Raw genomic sequence first — 24,811 nt, 5'->3', positions numbered from 1 at the left:
ATATGCAGTAGTATATACAGTGGTACATGTAGGAATATATATAGGTATAGGCAATAACCTTCGATACAACGGAGCTACTTTACGGTTCGATCAAACCGTGTCAAGACTTGGTTGACGAGATAAAGGGTGGAGTTCTTTCGTGACAGATTAAAGTGAGCCTTTTCTATGGAATTCCAAGAGTAACTTATCCATCGTTGGTAGTATTGTATAGCAAATACGTGGAAAAGTAAAAAAGACCTAATAAAAGAGCTGTTTTTAGGGATTATTCTAATTATTGTATAAAGTATCTGTAATTAAACTTATGGAAATGAAAATATTGTACTTTATTCAACCGTCTGACATTAATACGAAAGAAAGTGCAAAAAATTTTAAATTGCGATGTACTGTTCATTCGATTTGGAACAATATATTAATCGACTAATTGACTATCGATTTTCTTCAGACATTTTTTTCCCTATAATGAATTTCATTTCCCAGAGGCAATAAATATGGATGATGCATCATCGGTGGTTCGTACGTGTGTCTAACAACCGAGGTTCGATTCAAAATTTCCTCCTTCAGTCTTTGGACCGATTCCAGTTCTGAAAGTGTAGTTACCTCGGAGAAATGCGTGCTCGCTGGCCGTAAAGAGATGCGAAGGAGAGAAATGTTTCGAATGTATAGGGCGCTCCTAAAGTAGGGATTTATAGATATCAATCCTTGGTCTTGATGTCTTTAAATGTAATGTAATACGTAGACTGCTACGTTGTGCAAGTACGGCACTAATGCTCCAGTTTCTATGCCAGACGAGAGACTAATCTTTTGAAACATTTTAATAACGACAACGTTGTGTAAAATCCAATGGGTGTTTGAAACTTTTGAAGAAACTTTTGGCGAAATTTATAATAATAATTGGACAATATTAACAGTGCCAATTTGTCGAATTCCATTACAATCTTTTCAAGATAAGGCTTTAAGACCTGTATAAAAATACAACAAAAGGAAAATCGACCATTTTATCTGAAATTTCTAGATTCGTTCCCTCGAATCCTCGACCAATGTGATTTGTGAAATGAAAAAGACCTGTCTTCGCATTATATATTTATTTATCCTGTCATGGTGTACGGTTGTATTTTCGAACACTGTCACTGGTCCTTGAAACAACTCGCACAGATCGTTGCAGTGGCATTCGACCTCATGAATACTCGTCGAAAAATGTTCTTCTGCAGCAACTTTTCACTTCTCTCGCTGGATAATACAGGATTCCCCACGTTCCAGTGCACCGAGCGTTCTTCCCCGACTTTTTATTGGTTTAATTCCTCGTGGAATCAGAAGGAACGCGTACGGCAGCTGGCCGTGTGCATGCACGGAGTTTTCGTCGAACGACGGGTTTTTGCGAAACAACGGTTACGTTAATGGAAAAATATTTGAGGATTCCCCGGAATGTCGGTTTGGATACGGTATCGTTGCAAATCCTTCGACGCACTAACTCTTGGTTTTCTTTCTTCCCTTCCGTTTCCCAGTTTCCACACATTTCCTTGGATTATGTTTCTTCCCCCGCGTTCAAGCGCTGGCTATAGTCGGATTACCTCAGTTGAACGCTCAAAGCTTCTTTCTTGACTGTGAATCATGTCAAACACAACTCCTACTTCTATACCCGGCTTGTTTTGTTTTAAAGACAAAGGAAGCGTCTACGGTGTGGCGAATAGACGAGAGACCAAGTGGTGGGGGTAAACGAAACGTATGGTGGGGATAGAGCCTTGGTGACCTTGAGCAGCCAATTTATTTTGCTCCGACTGCAATTTAGGTAATTTGGTAGAGGAAATCTATAGGAAGGCCTTTATAGTCGTTTGGGCACCAACTGCTGTGAAATATAATGCTTCAGGATCTAGGATATAGATCTAGAAACGAGTATTTTAAATATGTTGTATATTTAGAGTCGTTTATTAGAAATAAACTTTAAGTAATTAAAGAAACTTTTTTGGTTTTGAAAATATGAAGAACGTTATTGAATATGTAAGATGGACCGAAAGGAAACATTATTTGTTATTATACGTTTCACCAGACAATGTCATTGATGACATATATTATTCTGAATATTTATGGAAAACTTTGAAGAAGATATCATTGAGAAAAAATGTTTCGTATAAATTGGATCTATTGGAGGACGATAAAGAAAAGGTATAGAACAGAATCATAATTTGATAACAAAATCAGATTGTTGAAAGTAACTTGCGATGTATATAGCGCAACGTAAAAGTGTAGAGGTTTGCAACTATGCCGAGGAAATGTTCCACTTTACAGGACTTTGTAGAGCATTAAAATTAATTAAACTTACGCTGGAAACTACAGCCTTTAACTTTGTGATTTCATTGCTCGTTTGCAAAGATGCATTACGTTACTTTGAAATACGATACTAATATTTCACGAAGGAATTTGTATTAAGATATTAACGATAATATCTTGGTAGCAAGTAACCAGCGTTGAAGTTATATACTTCGTTACAAATAATGTTGTAAACTCGGATTGCAGATAACAGCTAGCCAATCTAAAAATACATTTATGTATGAAGGTGAGTTTTCATGTGAAGATAAATCGAGAATATGGAGTAAAATTTTACGAAGTTTCGTTTTCGAGAAAATCGATTTGGAAAATTCGTCGAGTATACGTCCGATGCGGCACGATTTGGCGGTGGCGAGAAAAAGTAATAAATAATGACGAACGAATTCTCCGTATCGATTTCCTTCAAAACAAAACTTCGTACGAAAGAATCTTGTTCCATGGTTTCGATGCATTTCATTTTCACACGATCACCTGCATAGATGAAAAATCATTTCCAGAAAGACGAGCGATCACTTCTCTTTCGATCGAAATTTTCTTTGAAACAACAAAACACAGGGAATAAATATTAAAAATAGTAAGTTTCGAAAGTGAGATAGAAATCGTGATTTCCAGAAGGACAGGTAGTTTTCTTTATTCTTAAAATTTTCCTAGAAATAAGAAAAGAGACATCGACTTTCGAAAGTCAAAATATAAATCGTCATTTCCAGATGGACGATCTCTTCTTCTTGCATTAAAATTTCCGAGTAGCAACGAAACGCAGAGAACAATTGAAAAAATATCGAGTTTCAAAGGTGAAACACAAACCGTGATTTTAAAGGTGAAACAAATTTCCAGTGGCAAAATAGTGAAACGTATTCTCCAATTGCGAGTAGGTTCACGAGACGAACCAGTACTTCCTTCACCGTTTCTCTAGACTCTTCGAACGATCCTGGTCCCAGAAGATCCTAAACTCTCTCGTAAACACCCTCTCGTGAAACATCTATTGGAACGAAAACGGTGGTTAGAATTTTCTCGTAGTGAAATTTCCTCGATGCGGAAGTTCCGTGATTCCCTCTACCTGACCCAAAACGATATTTCACCCCCAATTTGGACGTCTACGGAATATATCACTCTCAGGTAGACACTTCGTGAGTTCACCTACGTGGATATCTCGCAACCGGGCATAAAGAACGTGGGAAAATTCAAAGAAGAAAAAGGTAGTCGAGAAGACAGGCGACAAGTAGCGGTCCTGGAGGACAGAGACGTACCAAAGTCTCTATGACTTTATCTCGTTGGAAACGCGTCTTTTCCAGGATTAAATAGCGATCTTTTACCCGGTAGGTGCTCTCGGTGTCCGTTTTACGCGTTTCGTATCTTTTTTTTTTTTTCTTCTCACGCTGTGACGTTTACAGGAAGAAACGTCCATTTTTGATCGTTTCTTTCCGCACATGTTGGTCGTTGACGACAATGTCCCGTTGCGGTTTCACCGAGATTATCCTGCAAGACCTTTTCTCAAATCCCACAGGCGGTCTAGACACGACGACACTGATTCATGGCCGGTACAATGCTTATCGATTCTGTCCTGGATCTGTCGGTTCCCTTCTGTCGTAATTCTTGCTCTCTGGGACACCTCTCGCTGTTTCTTCACGGATTTTCCATGGTTCCTGGTATCAGGGTGTGTACCGTGTGTTTATCGATCGCGGAGTAACGTATTGCACGAAAACTCTTGCTTCGTACGAAAGAACAGCGATAAATAAACGTTATTTATGCACTTCTTTTCGAAGAGGTTCGGTGTCGACTATTGATACGAGTTCGTGTATAGACGCGAAGTGAAAAGGAAATTTAAACACGTTGTGACCGATAAATTCCATTTATCGAAAACAATGAGAACAACTTGATACAATTTACAAAATTCTAGATGCTGTACAATTGTTAGAGATTGCTTTACATCGGTTTAACCAGGTGAGGAATTCTTCAATTTACGAACAAAGCGTTCAGAGTTCGTTAGGAGATAATAGTGTTTTTGATTATACATTATCAATTTATAATTATTGTACACAAATGCGACAGGTATAGCTAGATTCACGAAAATCGAATTTTAGTTGAGTTAAAATTGTATTCTACGTTTTCGATTCATTTCTATACTGAGAATCTTTCTACCATGTATATTTGCATCACAACATTGTCAAGATATTTGTTAATTCAGTCCACACCTGATCACGCATCGAAGTCACGACACGTTTCTTAGTTCCCATAATGTTGTAAATTTATAAACTGCTTTGTGGCCGATCGTACGCGTATGTCGTACAATAATTTTTTTTTGCTTAACCGTGCATATAAATCATGTACAATGACGTGCTCGCAATTACTTTTAGAAGCTGGTCCAATGTTCCGAGCAATTTCTGCGAATATTAATAAAACAGAGTGTGGTATTTTCATTGGAGGTCAGATCCTACCATTAGTTGAGTGGAAACATTGGAAAGTCTCAAGTTGCAAATTTACAGCTTTTATGCGAGTGCACGCTGTTTTATTGTTCGTGTAACCGTTACGCAATTTAAATGTACTGTGCAAGAAAAACAAAGTAACGATGTGTATCCAGTTATTTTTTTTCTTTGCAATTGTGATGCGTACACGCGTTAACATTTCGTTGTCCATTGTGGCTGCGATAGGTTTCAGTGGAATTAATTTATTTCTACAAGGTGTACGCCAAGTTACGCGAGAACTTCATCGCCATTCCTACTCGTTGTTTACGAACCTAGAAACTAGGCCAGACAACAACTCGGTCGAGAAAAATGACAAAGTTGGACACTGAACGTGAGAACAGGGATGGTTTTGGTGACTACCGTCCAAAAACGTTGCTACCAGACGTAACCTGCACATCAAACGCGAGATGGTGGACAATTTAACAACTAATGTTTAGAAATATCGCAAGTAGACGTATTCTAGAGCTAATTCAGGTGTCAGATGTAATATTGTAAATGATTTTGTTGAGTAGCGTCTAGAAACGATGCTTCTGGACCTAACCCAAGTATCAAGGATGAGATTATGGATGTTTATAACGATTAACGTACAGAAATGTTGCCACCAGACATATTCTAGACCCAACGCAAATACCAAATGTAATATTGTAAATAATTACGCTGAGTAGCATTTAGAAACAGTACTATCGGACTTATCGTTAGCACAAACATCAAGCTTGAGATTGTGGATGTTTATAAGGATTAAGATCTAAAATTGTTTGCCTACGAACAGATTCCAGAACTAACTTAAATGTAAGATTGCAGCTGATTTTGACAATCGATGCTCACCAGCATTGCTAATTGGGATAATGTTATTAGATAGATAATTATCTCTGCAAATTTACCACGGGTGTACCATCGTTAGGTTACTAAATCATTTCTACGGACTTATCTGGATGGTAGTACGAGATTAGAACGTAATCCTCTATCGGAAAAGCGGTCGGTAGTGGACCGGGATGAAGAAAGCCACTCGATTCTTATCTCGTGAATCCGCAAGCTTGACAATTTTGCGGTTAAAGTTGTGAATCTATGTCAATTTCCTTGGTAAACCGAGGATTAACCGAAAAATATTGAAATATATATCTATTTTATACCAGACTCTTGCAATAAAGTGTGTATACCTGTAAGTAGGGGCTTCTTTGGGACTCTGGTGCACCAGTTTTCGACTCGGTTAATTAACGTAATTAATTTTATCGAAATCTTTACAAACGTTTCGTATTTCACGTACAACTCTGATGATTACTCCCTAGACACTGTCTCACGGTGTTTTATGTATATTCTACGTGAATATTCGTTCGTAATTTTGAGAAAATTATTATATTCTGTCCATACATTTGAGAAGAGTATTATACTCGAACCATGTCCTCGTCAAATTTTACCCAAGTGGCTAAAAACATCTCGAGCGGATAATTTCCTAATAAACGACCATACTGGACTTGCTCGATAATCTAACTAAACCATATTTAAGGTTATTATTATATTCAAGGTGATCCAAAATCAATAACTACAGAGTCCTCGTTAAAAGTGCCACGTTGCTTCGATATTCCGCGATAAGACCGTAATATAGTAATTTCTTCCGACCATTCGTTAAGCCTCTGAAAAAGAGTATACCAAAATGGCGCTGCAATCGATAATGGTGGAAAATGGAACACGTTATCCGCGTAATAGTATTTTGTACACCATCTAACCGATAAAAATGATAAAAATGATTGTTTCTTCTTCGAACTTCGACCATTTCTACAATTATTAAAATTTTCGAAAAAAATAGTCTCTAGTATACGAATCGACATTTTTTTATTTCAATAGTATTTTGTACACCATCTAACTGAGACACTTTAACACTTCGAATACAAGAACACAATGACGATACCTTCCAGAAGCGACCGAAAAGTTTCCTTTACGAACCGAAAATTAGAATCGGTGACAAGTTGAAGGACGTACCCGACACTCGCTCGCACTCGTGGTATCCCGAAACATTGCTAAGTTCTCCGTAGAAGTAGACGGTGTACGTTAAACGCGAACAAAGAATACAGTTCCCGCGTTAAGTGGATAGAACTCGTCAACCGAGAAGGAACGATCCTCCAGCGAGGGGCAAATGAACGTAAACGCGATTTCATTCGTTCCAGAAATTGTTTTCTCCCTCTGGAGGGCGTAGGTATCCCCGCGTTGTTTGCGCGCTATATTTCGTCCTCTCGTCATATTTCGCGTCTTTATTTTCGTAAGTTACATCAACAAGGAGGGACCTCCTTCGGTGGTTCTCCTCCTCCAGCTTTATTACCTCCGAGCTTCTTACCTCGCTCCTTCCTTTTTTTTTTCATTTATGAAGTTCCTCCCGTAGTTTTACATTTTCCGAGCACGCTGTCCATTTTCCTGTCTACCTCTAAGTACCACTTTTGCCCCACCCTCCCCCTTTTCCTTCCCCGACCTCTCTATATCTCTCTATCTCTCTATCTTTCCCCTCCGTTGCCCCCTCCAGCTGAACCTTTTGTTCCAGGGAACGGCTCAACGTACACGTATCTCGATTCCACCGCCTTTCACGAGCCAGCAAAATGAAGTCTTCCGCTTTTCTAGGGGTCTTCTTCTCGAACGGCCGCCACTCTGCTCTTCCATCCATTCAGACTATGCCACTTCACCTTCAATTATCCTCCTAAGCGATCCCAGCCCGCAAAAACCCACCGAACGAACCCAATTTATCCGATTGCCAACGGAATGCTCCCGAGTCTGTTTCTCGTTTTTCGTTCGTTTCTTCTTCACCGTTTCGCTTCCATTTCACACCGTAACTTCGCTCACCGTTCCCTTCCCGATACTTTTCTATTATTTTATCTATCGGCGTGTCAGCTTGCCGATATTTTCTAACCGTGGTGTTAACCGTGTACCCGGGAACACCGAGAGTGCAGTTATCGCACCGCTCGCTAAGAGTAACACCGTCCTCGATGCAATTCAGACGGATGTTTCCTCAAGGTTCCTGCAGGGTGCAGGTTTATACAAACTTACGTTTTATTTCATCTTTTTTTCAAGCTTTGGCTGCTATTGTGCTTCGATAACTCGGGCTGCTATCATTCTGCACGGAACTGTTCTCAGAAAATCTTCGACAAGTTCGCGATGTGTCTCGTAACGGTTGATCATTTTTAACTAAAAGTGAAATTCCTCGAATTCGTTTTCAAGCAATGTATTTTCTATGTGTTCAAAAATTGTTCGTTTGAAAATTGTTGATTACTGTTTTTTACAATCGTTCGTTTGAAAATTGTCGATTACATCTTACTCTTGACATCTTACTTTCAGTTTGGACATTTGGCTCTTTCATATATTTCTGTATTTTTATTCTTTATTCTCTAAGTGAAAATGGTTAGTAAGTAAGAATATCTAGAATTCTTGGAACTCGCTTGGGACTCTTTCGGAATATTTATCGACATTTGGAACTCCTCTAGAGCTCTATCGGAATATTTCTCTATATTTGGAACTCTCCTGGAGCTCTATCGGAATATCTCTCGATATTTAGAATTCTATTGGAGCTCTATCGAAATATTTCTCGATATTTGGAATTCTACTGGAGTTCTATTGAAATATTCTCGATATTTGGAACTCTCCTGGAATTTTATCGAAATATTTCTCCACATTTGGAACTCTCGTGGAGCTCTATCGGAATATTTCTCGATACATAGAACTCTCCTGGAGCTCTATCGGAATATTTCTCGATACTCGGAACTCTACTCGAACTCAATCAAAATATTTCTCGATACACGGAACTCTACTCGAACTCGACTGAAATATTTCTCGATATTCGTTAATTTCAACGACATCTCCTAATATCGATTAAGGCGTAGCGAGCCAAGCGCATCGTTCACTCCCTCCCAAAGTTCCGTATTACCGTAAACACGATTGTGTAACTTCTCTCGCGAAAGCACTCCGAAGAACACGCTACCTAGTTCGGCGCGAAGGTCTCGAGTATTTCCATCGCGGGTAATCGAACGTTTCAACCAAGTAGGAGACGATTTTCCTCGACGAATGGTAGGGGTGAGGTTTGGACAATTCGACAATTATGATCCACCGTGTAGAACGAACGACGTCGTTTATTTTCCTATCGGTGGATCGTGTTCGGTTCTCTGGTCCGTTCGGTCTGTGCATTAACGATGAAAAGCTCGGTTCGAAGACGAGTGCTCTTCGCTGTTCGCTTTGATGTACGTCGAAATCATCGGCTCGGTCCTGCGCGAACTGCTCGAGCAAGGTATTTTACTCTCCGCTGACCATTCGACGGTCGTTCTCTTTCGGACAGTTCGAATGCGTGTGTTCGGAATCCGTCGCGGGAAGAGCTAACCGTGAAACGCGTCCTTTGTGAACATTCTTTGAGGTAGCTTACAGTCGCCGAGAGGAAAATATTTTCACCAGCGAAATCCGCACGGACCGTGGACACACGGTGTTGCGACCATCGGTGAACAGTTATTCGTCAAAGGAATTTATTTAACCTGTGGATCGATATATTACAATTAAAACAGTGTCGCGCGTACGCGATGGAAATATTACCAAAGGAAAGAAATAAAATAAAAGAACGAGAGGTGAAAAATTGTCGAGAAAAATTCGCGATTGCTTCTATCAACGCGCGAAGAGTTACGAATATTTTAACGAACGATCGATAGTTCAATAATCGAAGGAAGAATAAATCCCGAGGATTTTGTAATTTTCGAAATTTCATTTCACGATGTAATGTTCAAATATTTGGACACAGTCGTGGCTGTGAACTGATAGGTTTTTTTTTAATTAAAAGATCTGTGTGTTATTCTCTGGACGAAGAGTTCCAGAAATCAATGACTCCGGTACTATATTTTCCAACCTGGAACTACACATCCGATTTACTTCAAATTTTACAGAGATATTCTGCATAGAGTATTCTCCAATGTAGCTTAAGATTTTTTAAATATATTAGTTACTTAATCTTTTAGAAACGTTCAAAGACGTTTCGTTTGGATAAAAATGATCGTTTCTTCTTCAAACTTCGACCATTTCTACAATTATTAAAATTTTCGACAAACCTTACGCAACATTTTAGATAATAGTCTCTAGTATACGAATCGACAATATTTTTTTATTTCAAACTTCCCAGTTCTTGTCAACTGCATCGTCCAACGAACAACGTTTCACCAGAAGGGGTTCCAGGAACAGCGAATAACTTCGCCATTTTGTACGATTTTAACTTTAGAAAAATTCTAAAACGAAACTGAAAGTTGTATTTACAATCTCCGAAAAAGACTACATTTTTCATTCGGTAACAACTTGGAAAAAAATTCGCAAAATTTACCCGTTTCTTCGCGTTTCGGAGTCCCTCCCTCGAACAATATCACCTTCGTAGATACGTTCATCGTATTTTTAAAAACAACACCACCCTTACGGATAGGTCGTTCTCTTGAACAACATTTCCTGCACAAGACGTGTCGTTTTCTCGAAGAACATGAGCGTTTCGCCGATGCAAACGCGTACACATCCAATTGCATCGACTCGTACCGTCGATGTTAAATCAGCCGAAATCAACTTCTCTCCACTCTTTTGCGTTTCTGTCGCGGTGGGTTCATTTCGCCGGTACACCCGGACGGATTCCCAATGCGAGCCTCGTGTCACCGTAGTTCACAAAAGTACCAGGAACGTAGCCAATTTCCTCGATCTCACGCTGAATACCTGAGTGCTTCTTTCCCGTTTCTCTCTGTTTCTCAGTTCTGGCGTCGCAACGCTTGGCTTCGTCCACGCCCACGGTACCCGTTCCCTTCGTTGTCCAATTTAAACGATTCCCTCGACGTCATCGGGAGAAAATCTTAACCTCGGGAGCCGGCGACGTTTTTCGCGTTTCTTCGTAATTTGCATCGAGGCGGTGGCTCGCGTGTTTCGTTCGCGGTGAAACGAACGCGATTTCTTTTCTTTCGAGATTTCCAGAAGAGCTTTTCTATCGGTTGGAGATACATTCGCGAGAGAGTCAAGTGAACTGACGAATCTTACGGATGCGTTTTGTATTTGCTCGAAAATTTTAACAAGTATTTTTTACCCGTTAAAAGTATTTCCTGGTACTTTCCGGTATTTTCTGGTACAGGTTTCTAAAAGTGCAGTTGCAGTTACTTTGTACTCAAGTTTGGAGTTAACGTGTATTTTTTGAATAATTACTTAAGATACACATAGTAACTTTAGAATTTGCTAAAAGTCAAAGTTCTTGACACGTCTCAAGAAATTGGAATTTCATGGAATTTTTCAACTTGACAATATAGTGATCGAAGAACTTGCATGTTTCGTTCGTGGTGAAACGAATGCTATTTCTTTTCTTTCGAAATTTCCAGAAGAGCTTTCCTATTGGTTGGAGATACATTCGCGAGAGAGTCAAGTGAACTGACGAATCTTACGGATGTGTTTTGTATTTGCTCGAAAATTTTAACAAGTATTTTTTACCCGTTAAAAGTATTTCCTGGTACTTTCCGGTATTTTCTGGTACAGGTTTCTAAAAGTGCAGTTGCAGTTATTTTGTACTCAAGTTTCGAGTTAACGTGTATTTTTTGAATAATTACTTAAGATACGCATAGTAGCTTTAGGAGTTTAGTAACTTTAGAATTTGCTAACAGTCCAAGTTCTTGACACTTTTCAAGAAATTGAAATTTTTCAATTTGACAATATAGCGATCGAGGAATTTGCAGGTTTCGTTCGTGGTGAAACGAATGCTATTTCTTCTCTTTCGAAATTTCCAGAAGAGCTTCCCTATTGGTTGGAAATAAATTCATACGACAGTCAAATGAACTGACAAATCTTACGAATGTGTTTTGTATCGCGATGTAGTGCTCGAAAATTTTTACAAGTATTTTGTACACGTTGAAAGTATTTTCTGGTAGTGTTGGACGTATACTTTACAGGTTTCTAAAAGTGCAGTTGCAGTTGCAGTTTGTACTCAAGTTTGGAGTCAATGTGTATTTTTAGAATAATTACTTAAAATACGCATAGTAACTTTAGAAATTTAGTAACTTTAGAACTTGCTAAGAGTCCAAGTTCTTGACACTTCTCAAGAAATTGGAATTTAACAGAATTTTTCACTTTGACAATACAGCGACACTCCCAGTGAAAGTCATAATTTCCTCTCCGCAATTTGCATCGAGAAACTTGTAGTATTTTCAAATTTCAGCACTTTTTCAGAAAACGACATCCAATAAAATTCTTTCTATCGTTGATCTGGCAAGAATTCGCAATAAAAAAACAATATCGACGCAAATATTATTCAATATGTAAAATTTCAATTGAACTTGGCTCAAGAATAGATTCCAACCTTAGCATTCATTGTACATCATTTTTGAAACTAAATATATGTTCTCAAAGATTCAAAGTTCTCAAAATTATGTTCGTTGGAAGAAGAATTTCGTTGATAGCGAAATTCCTCGATCGTTTTGATACTCGCGTGAAAAATTTCAATTCACCGATTGATTTCTTTCGAGTGCTAACGCGTCAATGGTCGGTTTGATTCGGAAGCTGGTAATAAGATGATTAATTCGATTCAGGAGTCAGTGAATAGGTGGTTCGACCGAAGATGCTCGCAGGAGATTCTAGGTATCGACTGCTGGAGTTTAGGATTCCGCTGCAGGTACCAGCGGGAAAATTCAATTCTCTCAACACTGCTATCTGTGTAGTACCTTCGGTAACTTTAATCGTTTGAATTACTCGTAGCTGGTCCCGTGAGATGCTACATCATTCGTCGCGAATAAATAACAAAGGAAACGGTACGGTGCTTCCGTATTGTAATTTTGTTGCCTTAACCAACGCGATTCGCGTTAATTTTGGCTGAGTCGCCTAACGTAAACGACTTCGTTATCGTAGAAAATATTTCGGTAGCCACTGAGTATCTCCAGTCTCTCTTTTTTTTATTTCTCAGCGTTTTTACACCGTAGGTCAACGATCTCTTGACCACACCCATTTCGAGATTGTTATCTTTAATTGCTCCACTCGAGTAGACTTGAATACGATTAATATCGTTCTAAATGCTTGAATTGAAGAAGACATCGTGTACATCAATTTTTCGGTTTGCGTGAGATTTTTCACTCTTTTTATTTCATTCGTCCAAGAATTTATAATTACGAGTATTAGTAAATCAATTGTGAAATTGATTCAGCATCGAGATTATTCCTCCTTTTTGAAATCTCAACAATGTTAATCTGGATTGTACAACTGTTCAAACGAACTTCAGTAAGAAGGTTTCATTAATTTTGCAACATTGTGTTATTGAATTTGCTACATTGAAAGTCGAAACGTTACATAAAAGTACAGTAGTGAACGTACACTTAAAAACGATCCCTCTACTTTACATTCTCTTGGTAATATTACATAAGAAGGATATAATTAATTTCCACGAAAATTTTGCAACGGTATACACACATATTTAAAAGATAGAAACTTGAATTTTCAACAAGACTATATTGAAGTATAATTTATAGTCCAACTCTCCTCTTCTCTAACTTCGATAATCGAAACGCAATAGAGCCATAATTTTCATTCTTTCATTTTCATCGTTAGGTAACACGTTTCGTTACCTTCGCGACGGTCCTGTATCGTTGGTGTAAATTTATATCGTTGCATCACTTCCACGATTGCATCCTTAAACGCTGGAAGGATCAAGTGCATCCCTTCGGTGGCCCCGTCGCGACTACTAAAATTGCCTGGTGCTCGCCGTTTCCTTTCGCCCTCAACATTCCCATTTTCCCAGGGTAATTCTGTTGCGAGACGACCGTTTATTTCTCCTCAATTTAGCCCGCATCGTGTTATCATTTACGGGGCACGGTGAAACCAGCCCCTTTTTAACCGTGGTCTCGCGCCGTGCATCTCGTCTGGCGCTCGCAGAAAAAAAAATAAAATAAAAAAAAAAGAAAAGAGAGAAAAAAAACGAAGTAGAAAGTGGGATGGAAATCGAGTGTTTTTGTCGACGAGGAACCTCGAGGAGAATCGTCGACGGTGAACGATCGTTAATATGCGAAGGAAAATAAATTGAGTCGCATCGATGGTTGCGTGAGCAGACTTGCAAACACGGTTAACGAAGTTGACAGAATAAATGAGTGACTTCGGGCAAATATGGCGCGAGATAGACTACGACGGGGGAGAAATGGATTTAGGACGCGTACAAGAACACGGACAGGCTCCACGAATACACCGCGAATTCTCCGTTATTTCAAATATCGTAATCTGGAAGGGATCAACGAAATTGCGAACAAATATCCACAATTAGGTGAAACATATCACGCGACGGTATCGGTGTTAGATGTACGAATACGTCGAGTACAATTTCGAATCGTTTCGTACCAATGGTAAGATTTTGAAATTCTTTATTCGTTTTGTACGATCAATTCGATTATATAGAGTTTCAAGTGAAAAATACGCGGACTGTATCGATTTGAAGAAAAATGATTTGCGTTGTGGGGATCTTGAATCGAAAAAGAGACAAAAATGGGAATTCAATGACGCGCGATAAAATGATCTGGAAGTAGCTTTCATCTTTAAAAAATGTGTATTTTGACTTCTGTTCTGTGAAACGTTGCATCGAAAAATATAGAACAGATGTGTGATCGTTTGGTGATCCCTTAAATTAGGTTGGTTAATGAGTTACATGTTTCGTGAAGTAAAAATTAATAATGTGAAAAAGAAAATAATGTACAGGGGAAAACAAAGGTACATTGTACTTTATAAGTACAAGTAACATTGTGATATACTTATATATTATACATTATAAAGTAAAAATTAATAATGCGAAAAAGAAAATAATATACAGATGAAAACAAAGGTACATTGTACTTTATAAGTACAAGTACCATTGTGATATACTTTATAACTAAAAAGTCGTGTCGAATGTAGAACCATTTCTTTCCTTTACTCCAATAATTAGACATAGTCGCCTATTTGAAAAGAGCGATCTTTAGCTTTCGAAGTATGTAATAATTTACATATTTCGTAAAGTAAAAATTAATAATGTAAAAAAAAAAAATAGTATACGGAGGAAAACAAAGATACATTGTACTTTATAAGTACAAGTACCATTGTGATATACTTTATAACTAAAAAGTTGTGTCAAGTGTAGAATGGTTCCTTTCCTTTGCTCCAATAATTAGCTAGAGTTACCTATTTCAAAAGTGCGATCTTTAGCTTTCGAAATATATAATAATTTACATATTTCGTAAAGTAAAAATTAATAATGCGAAAAAGAAAGTAACATACAGATGAAAACAAAGATACATTGTACTTTATAAGTACAAGTACCATTGTGATATACTTTATAACTAAAAAGTCGTGTCAAGTGTAGAATGGTTCCTTTCCTTTGCTCCAATAATTAGCTAGAGTTACCTATTTGAGAAGAGCAATCTTTAGCTTTCGAAGTACTTAATAAGTAGAAGTAACATTGCGATATACTTGATAACTAAAAAGTCGTGTCGAATGTAAAACAGTTCCTTCCCTTTGCTCCAATAGTTAGACACAGTCCCCTATTCGAAACGAGTCATCTTTAGCTTTCGAAGTATAATAACACGCGACACTGTACGCGTCGAGCGTAAAAGAGATAACGGACGACTCAAAGGGCAATTGTGTCGAAAAGGAAAGGTAGAGAAACGAACGTGACGCAACGGATGAAACGAGAGCGTGTGTCTCTCACCGCGTTCGCGATTTTCTGCATTCGGGTGTACGCGATACGCCATTTAGCTTTTACGATACGTATACAGAGGAAAAAGTAAGTTGCTCGGAGTGGTGCGGTACTCACCGTTGATGTGGAGATTCACATGAATATGTTTGGGCGGATGAGTGCTGACTTGGCACTCGTACTGGCCCTCGTCGCTACTGTTCACCGGTTTAATTTGTAGACGCCAGTTGTCTGGGTACTGGAACTTCACTGTGTACCGTGGATCACCTATATACGTTTGTTGGCCCACCGTCAGCAGGTTTACCTTCTCGCCATTATCCTGTCTTCGTACCCAGGACACCTGTCAACAAATGGCTCGCATCATTTTCCGTTGCCGTTTTCGTGCCGTGAGTGTCGAAAATCCACGAACCGAGTGACTTTGAGCAATGGGGAAAATTAAGCGGGGAAGTGCAATCGCGTCGACGAAAGCAAAACGAAAAACACTGTGTTGATTTTACTCGGGAGGAACAAGGTCTAATCGGTACAAAGCGTACATGTAAATACATTATCGTAGAAATTTTGGACTTGACTTGGCTAGAACTTAATTTCATTCGTTACAATTTTATACTTTTATTCAACGTATTCGAGAAGAATTATTTGGATTAAAAGTTTAGTTTTATCGGAAGCGCGACGAATACGTTAAGTATGAAACAAAGTTGACGCAAGTGTGTGCAAAATTTCGAGTTAATTAAATTACAATTTTTGATATATTTATCAATTCTCAATGTATCTCCAAAATTGTGTTTCTTGTTAGATCCAGAAGCAGAATGTCTCGATTTAAAGAGAATATTTAAAACTATCGATGTGTATTAATATGTTCTATAGAATATTCCAGTACTATAAAAAATAATTCAAAAATTATTTCTTCATTTTTTCTTCAGATTTCGTTCACTCTCACTAATTAGAAGACGTTCACAGATCTTTGGGAGACCTTTGAGAAACATTGTTCGGAATCATTCGATCTCTGACGATACGAGTTGACTATAGATTTCTTTGAAGAAAGTATCGTTGAGTTACGTTTATTAACCATTGGAAGTAATGGAAGTACTCTGATGCGACATCGAACACTGGGCTAAAACGTAGACTCCGTTGGCTCGTTATACTCGAATTCACGGTGAATCGAACAATCGATCGGTATAGGATAAACAGGAGTCTGAAATTCGCAGTTTATCCACGTAACTGGAATTGGATAGTGTTTCCCAGGATTCCCATTAAGTGTACACGATATCGTACATCTTCCACATAGATATCCAACCCACTATTATCCGGTCAACACCGATTGGCGCGTATGGACAGTTATCAACGAAGCGGTGCAATCGCTATCGATCGCGACCGTTGTTACTATTATACTTTTCCAGATGCGAGATGCAAGAAAATTTATGTACGTAAGTATAATCGTTACCTGTAATTGCATTTTGTAAATTCGTGTACAATGTCAGGAATTTATTCTACTTATTTTCAAGACAGTATTTAGACACTGTGCATTTATTGGTAAAAGGAAGAAATTAGATTTTCGATTTGGTCGATCAAGGGAATAGCGTCTTTTTTCTTTAAATATTTTTTTCTTTTCTTATATTTTCTATATTCTATTCTCTTCTTTTCTTATATTTTCTATATTCTATTCTCTTCTTTTCTTATATTTTCTATATTCTATTCTCTTCTTTTCTTATATTTTCTATATTCTATTCTCTTCTTTTCTTATATTTTCTATATTCTATTCTATTCTTTTCTTATATTTTCTATACTCTATTCTATTCTTTTCTATATTCTTCTTTGAATATTCTCAATTACGGGATATCAATGTTTCTCTGAACGTACCACTGAATAAAATAACTAAACGTTCCACGATCAAAGTGACATTTACCGAGAATATTTGTAAAATTGTATATATATAAAATTAGAAAATACTGTTGACATGTTTTCGCACGTTAATAGTAACGATACCAAATTTTCATTGCGTCAAATTTGTATACATTACGAAATGTAGTATCGAACGAACAAAAGAAAGAAATTAAAAAACTAGAAGAAGAAAATGAATCTACATTGGTAAAAAAAAATTATATATATATATATATATATATATATATATATATATATATATATAATATCGTTATCGATCTAATATTAAAAACAGTGTAATAAAAACGCAATAAAATATTATAAAATAAAGGAAACTAGAAACGTGTAATTATCTGAGAAGCAAACTCAAACAATTTTTTAATCTCTTATTTGATCTCTTATTTGATCTCTTATTTGAAAATAAGCGTAAACTTTCAAAGTAACGCGGTATCATTGTTCAAACATACGATTAACGCAATTTCAATGTATCAATTGTTGGAACCTAATTGACAATCGTCACGAATAGTAAACATGTTATGGATTGGCACGTGCTCGTTTAAGTAATCCACCACGGTAACTGTTACCTTTGGCCCGGTTATGCGTTTTCAAGATAATCGTGCACGAATTAATCGAATTAGTCGACACCGTCGTTAACAGTAATAGCAACAGCAACGACATTAATAGCTTAATATTACGCCGAGGCGAGCGCTACCAGGATTCAGCAAAGTGCAACGCTTTCGAAGTATAGTCACTCCTATTGGACGAGTTTGTGCAGAGTTTGGTCGAGGTTTCGATGTTGCGGGCCGATTCGAGTAAATTTCCCTAAAAAGATCATAAACGCTGCACATCACCGGGCTAAGTCCCGTTAAGTACCAGATTTATCGATGGTAAGTCATTCGCTCGAGGGTCATTGACGAAGGACCTCGTAAGAATTTAAAGAATTTACAAACGGGTTTGCAACAACTGGGTATCTCGATGAACAGCGACGATATCGCTCGATGGTGGTTTTATGGTAAAACACGAGCTATCTCCTTCGAGTCGTAATTTTTATTTTTAGAAAAACTATTCAGAAGTATTTTAAATAAAATTTCCAAACTATTTTTCTGAATTAAAAATCATGTGTTTTGTCGTTGATCTTCTTTCGATTATCGTGCAAAGAAATTTTGTTTCAGTGGTATGTAAGTATATACGTATTGAGATATTTTGAAGTGGAGTGTTAATTAATCGTGATCTTGTATAGTAAATACTTAATGGTAAATATTTTACATAAATTGGGTCGCTCGATGGTGGTTTTATGGTAAGACACGAGCCATCTCGTTCGAGCTATAATTTTTATTTTTCGAAAAACTATTCAGAAGTATTTTAAATAAAATTTCCAAACTATTTTTCTAAACGAAGAATCATATGTTTTGTCGTCGATCTTTTTCGATTATTGTAGAAAGAAATTTTGTTCGAATGGTATGTAAGTATATACGTATTGAGATATTTTGAAGTGGAGTGTTAATTAATCGTGATCTTGTATAGTAAATACTTAATGGTAAATATTTTACATAAATTGGGTCGCTCGATGGTGGTTTTATGGTAAGATACGTGCCATCTCGTTCGAGTCATAAGTTTCATGTTTTAGAAAAATTATTCAGGAGTATTTTAAATAAAATTTCCAAACTATTTTTCTGAATTAAAAATCATGTGTTTTGTCATTGATTTTGTTTCGATTATCGTGCAAAGAAATTTTGTTCTAGTGGTATGTAAGTAAATACTATATCTAGTAAATACTTAATAGCAAATACTTGAATAGTAAATACTTAATGGTAAAGTATAGTAAATACTGTACCTAGTAAATACTTAATAGCAAATACTTGAATAGTAAATACTTAATGGTAAAGTATAGTAAATACTACATCTAGTAAATACTTAATAGCAAATACTTGAATGGTAAATACTTAATGGCAAAGTATAGTAAATACTATACCTAGTAAATACTTAATAGTAAATACTTGAATAGTAAATACTTAATGGTAAAGTATAGTAAATACTATACCTGGTAAATACTTAATAGTAAATACTTGAATAGTAAATATTTAATGGTAAATATTTTGCATATTATATATATATTTTACAATTCAGAATACTTTAGAGATTAATCGTGAGTTATCGTCTGTTTAATTCACAGGTGAGAAGATTCTTCAAAGATGAAACATTGGATTGAGAGTTTTATCCAAGACAAATTTTTTTAAACACAGTGTTCACTCGGTTACACAAACCGAGCAATTAGGCATGTACTCCAGATTCATATGCTAAGATGTTTAACGTTTATTATACGTACTCCTTTTGATCATAGCGTACAAAATGAGGTCGAATATTAAATTAATTGGAAAAGAAGTTACCGTTTCGACGATAACAGTATGGAGACCAACCAAGGCATCAAAATACAAAGAAACTGATTAAAATAAATTATAAAGGATTGTTCACCGGCCAACGAAGTTCAGAATAATTCAAAAATTAATCGTGAGTTATCGTCCGTTTAATTCACCGGTGAGAAGATTCTTCGAAGATGAAACATCGTATAGAGAGTTTTCTCCAAGAGAGAAGAGAGACTCACGGTTTTGTCTTGCAGCAAGGATATTCTGCAGTCGAGTATGGCGCTTCCACCAGCTTGCACGGTCATATTCTTGCCTTCGCCCTCGAAATGAGGACCCCACCGATGATCGTGATGATGCTGGTGCTTGTTCAGCGTGCTGTGCGCATCGAAGATGTAGTACAGCATCGGCGAATCCGTCGGTACCGATCGCTTTGCCGCCGTCGTTGATTTCGTTGATACTGAATCCGTTATCAGTGGTAGATCTGTAATAAAAAAAAAGTTTCTTCAACCCTGAACGTAGTTTTTCTATCGTTCCTTTTATTTCAACTTATTCGGAGCATTATTTCATTATTAGTTTCAAAATTTCATAATTCATTCCATTATTTCGTTATTAATTTCATTATTTCGTTATTAATTGTATTATTTCATTATTAATTACATTGTGCGAATCAGAAAGCGATTGTTCGGCAAGAATTCTTGCTATTTCGTAATCCAAAGAAGAAATCGTGATCCGTATTGATAGAAATACTATTTTATAAAACACTTGTTTCACGATTGAAACGCTAGAAGTGTTAAATAAATTTCGCTTAAATAACGAGGAAAAATAATGGTCGATCGTATACGCGTTATCTATTAATCTCTGATTCGAAATTCTGTGCAGAATTACAAATTCAAATATAATGTAATTGGTTCGAAATTTAATTAATCAAAAAGGCACAAGTGGCGCCATCTACGGCAAAACGCCCAAGTTTGTCGAGAAATAGTTCGTTAGAGAAACGCTAGATGGCGCGTCAAGGGTGTTATATAGGGTATTACAATGCAGCGGACAAAATGTAAATTTCTCATAGAAAGTAGGGACAAACGCTGCGTCTAGACGTATACAAAGAATGCTATGGAATAACTCTTAGATTATCTGCGGAAGATTCATTTGTCGTAATATGGGAGTATTATTGACACGGTGAAATTCTTTTTTATAAAAAATGTAAATTGCACGGGTATTGTGTAAATGATCGCCCCTGAACGTGTAAGGTTTACATAAAATTTACAATAAAAGATTACAATAAAATTTTAGTAACTACGAGTTAGGTCTAAGAGAACACTTTTGCAATAATACGCTCAAATAATTTTCTATCGTGTAATCACGATCGTTGTAGTCAGTAATACGATTAAAAAAATTCTTTTATAATTATTTCTTTTTGTACATTTATATTGTTTCTTATTTTGATTCATCTAGGACAATTTTCTTCCCTCGTGAATATAATACATTGCTCAATCGTTTACCATTTCTGGTCCAACTTGAATATAATCAACAATTACCTTTCTAATTACTTTCTTTCATATTTTCAGTTTATTTCTCCTCTTAATTTTCATAAAGGACTACTTTCTTCCCTCACAGAAACGACACGTTCATTTTGAAAGAACGCGACTTGTTCGATACCTACATCGAATTTTCTTTTTATTCAAACTTTCATTTTTATTCAATTCTTTTATTCTTTTAATTATAATATAACGGTCACGAACCGTTAATAAAGTTTATTCCATTCGTTTCGTTCCCCTTAATTTGATCGAAGCATTATTACCTATTAAAAAACAACAACACTGACCCATTCAGCTCTTGAGAACTCAAAACACGGTAGATTCACTCGATACCTACTATTTTTTCAATTAGTGTACCAACGTAATCGTTACGCTCTGTTCAGTTGTTGATAACCATGCTCCGCTATATTATATTAATCTCTAACTTAAACACATCCAATTCACTTCTTCTCTCGTGTTCAATTCCATAATCCCAAATAACCGTTCTCCAGTTACCATTGCCAAGGAAACAAAAGAATATCGTCTACGAGAGAAACTAAGCATTCGTCAATAGACAAACCCGAGCAAACTTTTTAAACGGCCGTAAAAGTTTGAAAATGTATGAGAAAGGAATAGAAAAATTGCGGAGAGCGTTTCTCCCGGGCCTGTTAGTGGACTCGTCAGTAAGGGATCCTAGCAGGCCCTGCCTTATACGCCGGGGCATTGGAAGATCGGTAAGGGATCGTATATATACCGATCGGAGCAGGTACGGGAACTGCGGGAAACGATTGGCGATGAGTTTCCCTCTGGTGGCGAGCGTGGGTAGCTCCGCCACACTTTCTTCGAGACACGTTTCCATTGCGGAGCGAGCTTCTTGCTTCTCTTCGGTGGTTAATCGCGATAAACTCGTGTAAGTTTTGGGTGAAATTTTTACATACGTACGTTCCTGGATGCACGAACCTGTTTTGTGTTCGGAGAAACCAATTGGAAAGGACACGCCCCGACGACAATTCCGACTTTTCTCTTACGGGACGGTATTAGTCGTCGAAAGTTTCGCGAGTGTTTCGCCAAGTCGAGTCGACATCACGGGGTGGTGGTGTCGGGGGTTGGATAATCTTGCGAGGAAGTCGCACGTCAAAGGGGATCAGTATGCGACGGTAGGCGAAATCCTTTTGCTTCTTTCCTTTTTTTTTCTTCTTCTTCTTTTCTTTTTTTTCTTCTTCTTTTTCTTTTCTTTTTTTCTTCTTCTTCTTTTCTTTTTTTTCATGGCACGATGCACCGTCGAGTTTCTGCCTCTGCTTCTATTTCTCGTCTCCCTTAAGCTGCACTTTTTCCCTCAACTGTTATTTACATTGCGATTGAAGGTAGATTTATCTCACGTTTGTTTGCGAATTCAAATGTTTCTGTATTTTGGCTCGTGTCTCTGGGTGTGTTTTTTCTTTTATTATTTTAAATTTACAAGTGTCTAGTACGGTTCTGTTATTTGTTATCGATGATGGAATATTGTTGCGGATTATTTGGCATTTGGAAACAGTGATACACTTGCTGTTCGAGTTGATTGCTAGGTAACCCGGATAATTGATCGGTTCGGGTCAGAGTCGAGGTTCTGAGCAAGCTTTCTCGTGAGAGAGAAATTTTTCGTTTTTCACGAAATAAATCGGATCACGGGAACTGTATTGTTCTCGGTGACGAAGTCATTGTTGTTTCGTTGGTAGATTTCTTACTGGGAACAAAGTATTATTGTATTTAGATTGCGAGTCAGTGGATACTATTCGTAAGTTTCCTATTCTTTGAAATGGAAAAAGTTCGTTAGTTGCGATTACAAATTATACACTTTTTTTTTAAGTTACAATTGTTAACGATCTGATCGAGTAATTGTTACGAAGAAGAATTGTTTTTAGCGAGGATACGAGTAGAAGACTTGGCACCAATGTCATTTTTAATCAACGGTTTACCGATCTGAACGAGTCTGATAAATAGGGAATTTATTTTTACAAAAATATTACGTTATTTATTCGAAAGACAGTATCTACCACGAGGAACCGACCTTCACCTAAATTTCAAGGTTAGAAATCACTTCAAGGTCATAGAATTTACTCACTCTTATCCACAATACAAACGTAAAGAAAAAATATAATCGAATTAAATAACATACCAAAAATACACATAAATTTGATAAAAAAGATGACAAGCAAGCCATAACTCTCAACCATAACTATTAAAAATACCTTACTCGCTCCTATTGCAAATCCAAACGAAAAAGAAGGAGAAATAAAATCGAATTAAATAACATTTCCAAAACACACTTAAGTTGAATAAGAAAGATGACAAGCAAGCCATAACTGTCAACCATAACGACTAAAAATACCTTACTCGCTCCTATTGCAAATCCAAAAGAAAAAAAAAAGAGAAATATAATCGAATTAAATAACATCCCCAAAACACACATAAATTTGATAAAAAAGATGACAAGCAAGCCATAACTCTCAATCATAACTATTAAAAATACCTTACTCACTCCTATTGCAAATCCAAATGGAAAAAAAAGAAAGAAATATAATCGAATTAAATAATATCTTAAAAACACATGTAAATTTGATAAAAAAGATGACAAGCAAGCCATAACTGTCAACCATAACTACTAAAAATACCTTACTCGCTCCTATCGACAATACAAACGTAAAGAAAGAATATAATCGATTTAAATAACATCCCCAAAACACAAGTAAATTGTATAAAAATATTACAAGCGAGCTCTAACTGACTCTCAACCGTAACTCGTCCCCCTTGTAGACGATTTTTGTTGGCGATCAAACTTTGACAAATCCCCCCCGGAATCTGATATTACAACATCGTTCCAATTAAGGGAACCCTCCCTCAACCTCTAATTGATTCAACGGTAGCTTCTTGGATTAACGATGAAAAATCGAAGCTCGCGCTGACCATTCATCACAAACGCCACGGGTAGTGGTTACGGTCCGGGTTCTCCCTTGGTCCCGGCTCAGAAATTGCATCACGGTACGAGCCGATATTAACGACCCGTGTGGAAGTAAAACTAACCGCGATTAAAAATTCTCGGTCTAATTACGGCGCCTGGACGCCTTATTGCGTCTTCCAGGAGCGGCGTCAGGCGCCGAGAAGCGAATAAAGCACGTCCATCCGTCCCCTTATTCGTCTGTGTTCCAATCCATCGTTCACCGTCCGATCTTTTCTCTTTTGCTTCCGTGGTGGAAATTTTTCCAACGTGGGCTCGGTCTCGGGCAAGGAAAACTGATCGTGAATTCCGCTGGAACTGTCGAAAGCGTGTCCTGGATACCGAGGAGGCGTCCCTGGCTCCTTGGTACGCCTTTTTCCCTCGAATATGAAAATCGTTATACGTCGTATTGACATTGGTACCCGGCCGTGATCGAGCTTCAGTCTTCCAGCTCCTCGATTTCTACGTGTCTGTCTCCTTTGCCTTGCACAACCTACACGTGACTCGTACTACGAATATTTAAACCGTTCGAATCGATTTCCGAGAAAAAAAAGAAAAGAAAAGAAAGAAGAAAAAAATTCCTTCGCGACCACGTAGTACCCTCGACGTTTCGGAGCTCCAGTTTTAAATCTTTC

At 37.3% G+C, this 24,811-nt stretch overlaps 1 protein-coding gene across 2 annotated transcripts in view; it reads right to left on the bottom strand.

Annotated features, from left to right (window-relative positions):
• Nucleotides 1–24,811, bottom strand: part of LOC143154278 (zwei Ig domain protein zig-8) — an 84,690-nt gene that overhangs the window by 12,584 nt on the left and 47,295 nt on the right. For both annotated transcript variants that reach the window (XM_076326237.1, XM_076326238.1), the window contains exons 3-4: nt 19,928–20,169; nt 15,568–15,787 (exon numbers count right to left, since the gene is read on the bottom strand). In XM_076326237.1, the coding sequence (XP_076182352.1) occupies nt 15,568–15,787; nt 19,928–20,169 (462 nt within the window). The remainder of the gene's footprint in view (nt 1–15,567; nt 15,788–19,927; nt 20,170–24,811) is intronic.

Source organism: Ptiloglossa arizonensis, chromosome 14 (assembly GCF_051014685.1).
Source record: "Ptiloglossa arizonensis isolate GNS036 chromosome 14, iyPtiAriz1_principal, whole genome shotgun sequence".
NCBI classification, from domain to species: domain Eukaryota; kingdom Metazoa; phylum Arthropoda; class Insecta; order Hymenoptera; family Colletidae; genus Ptiloglossa; species Ptiloglossa arizonensis.
The sequence above is the reverse complement of the archived record's forward strand: the minus strand, read 5'-3'. Positions and strand labels throughout refer to the sequence as shown.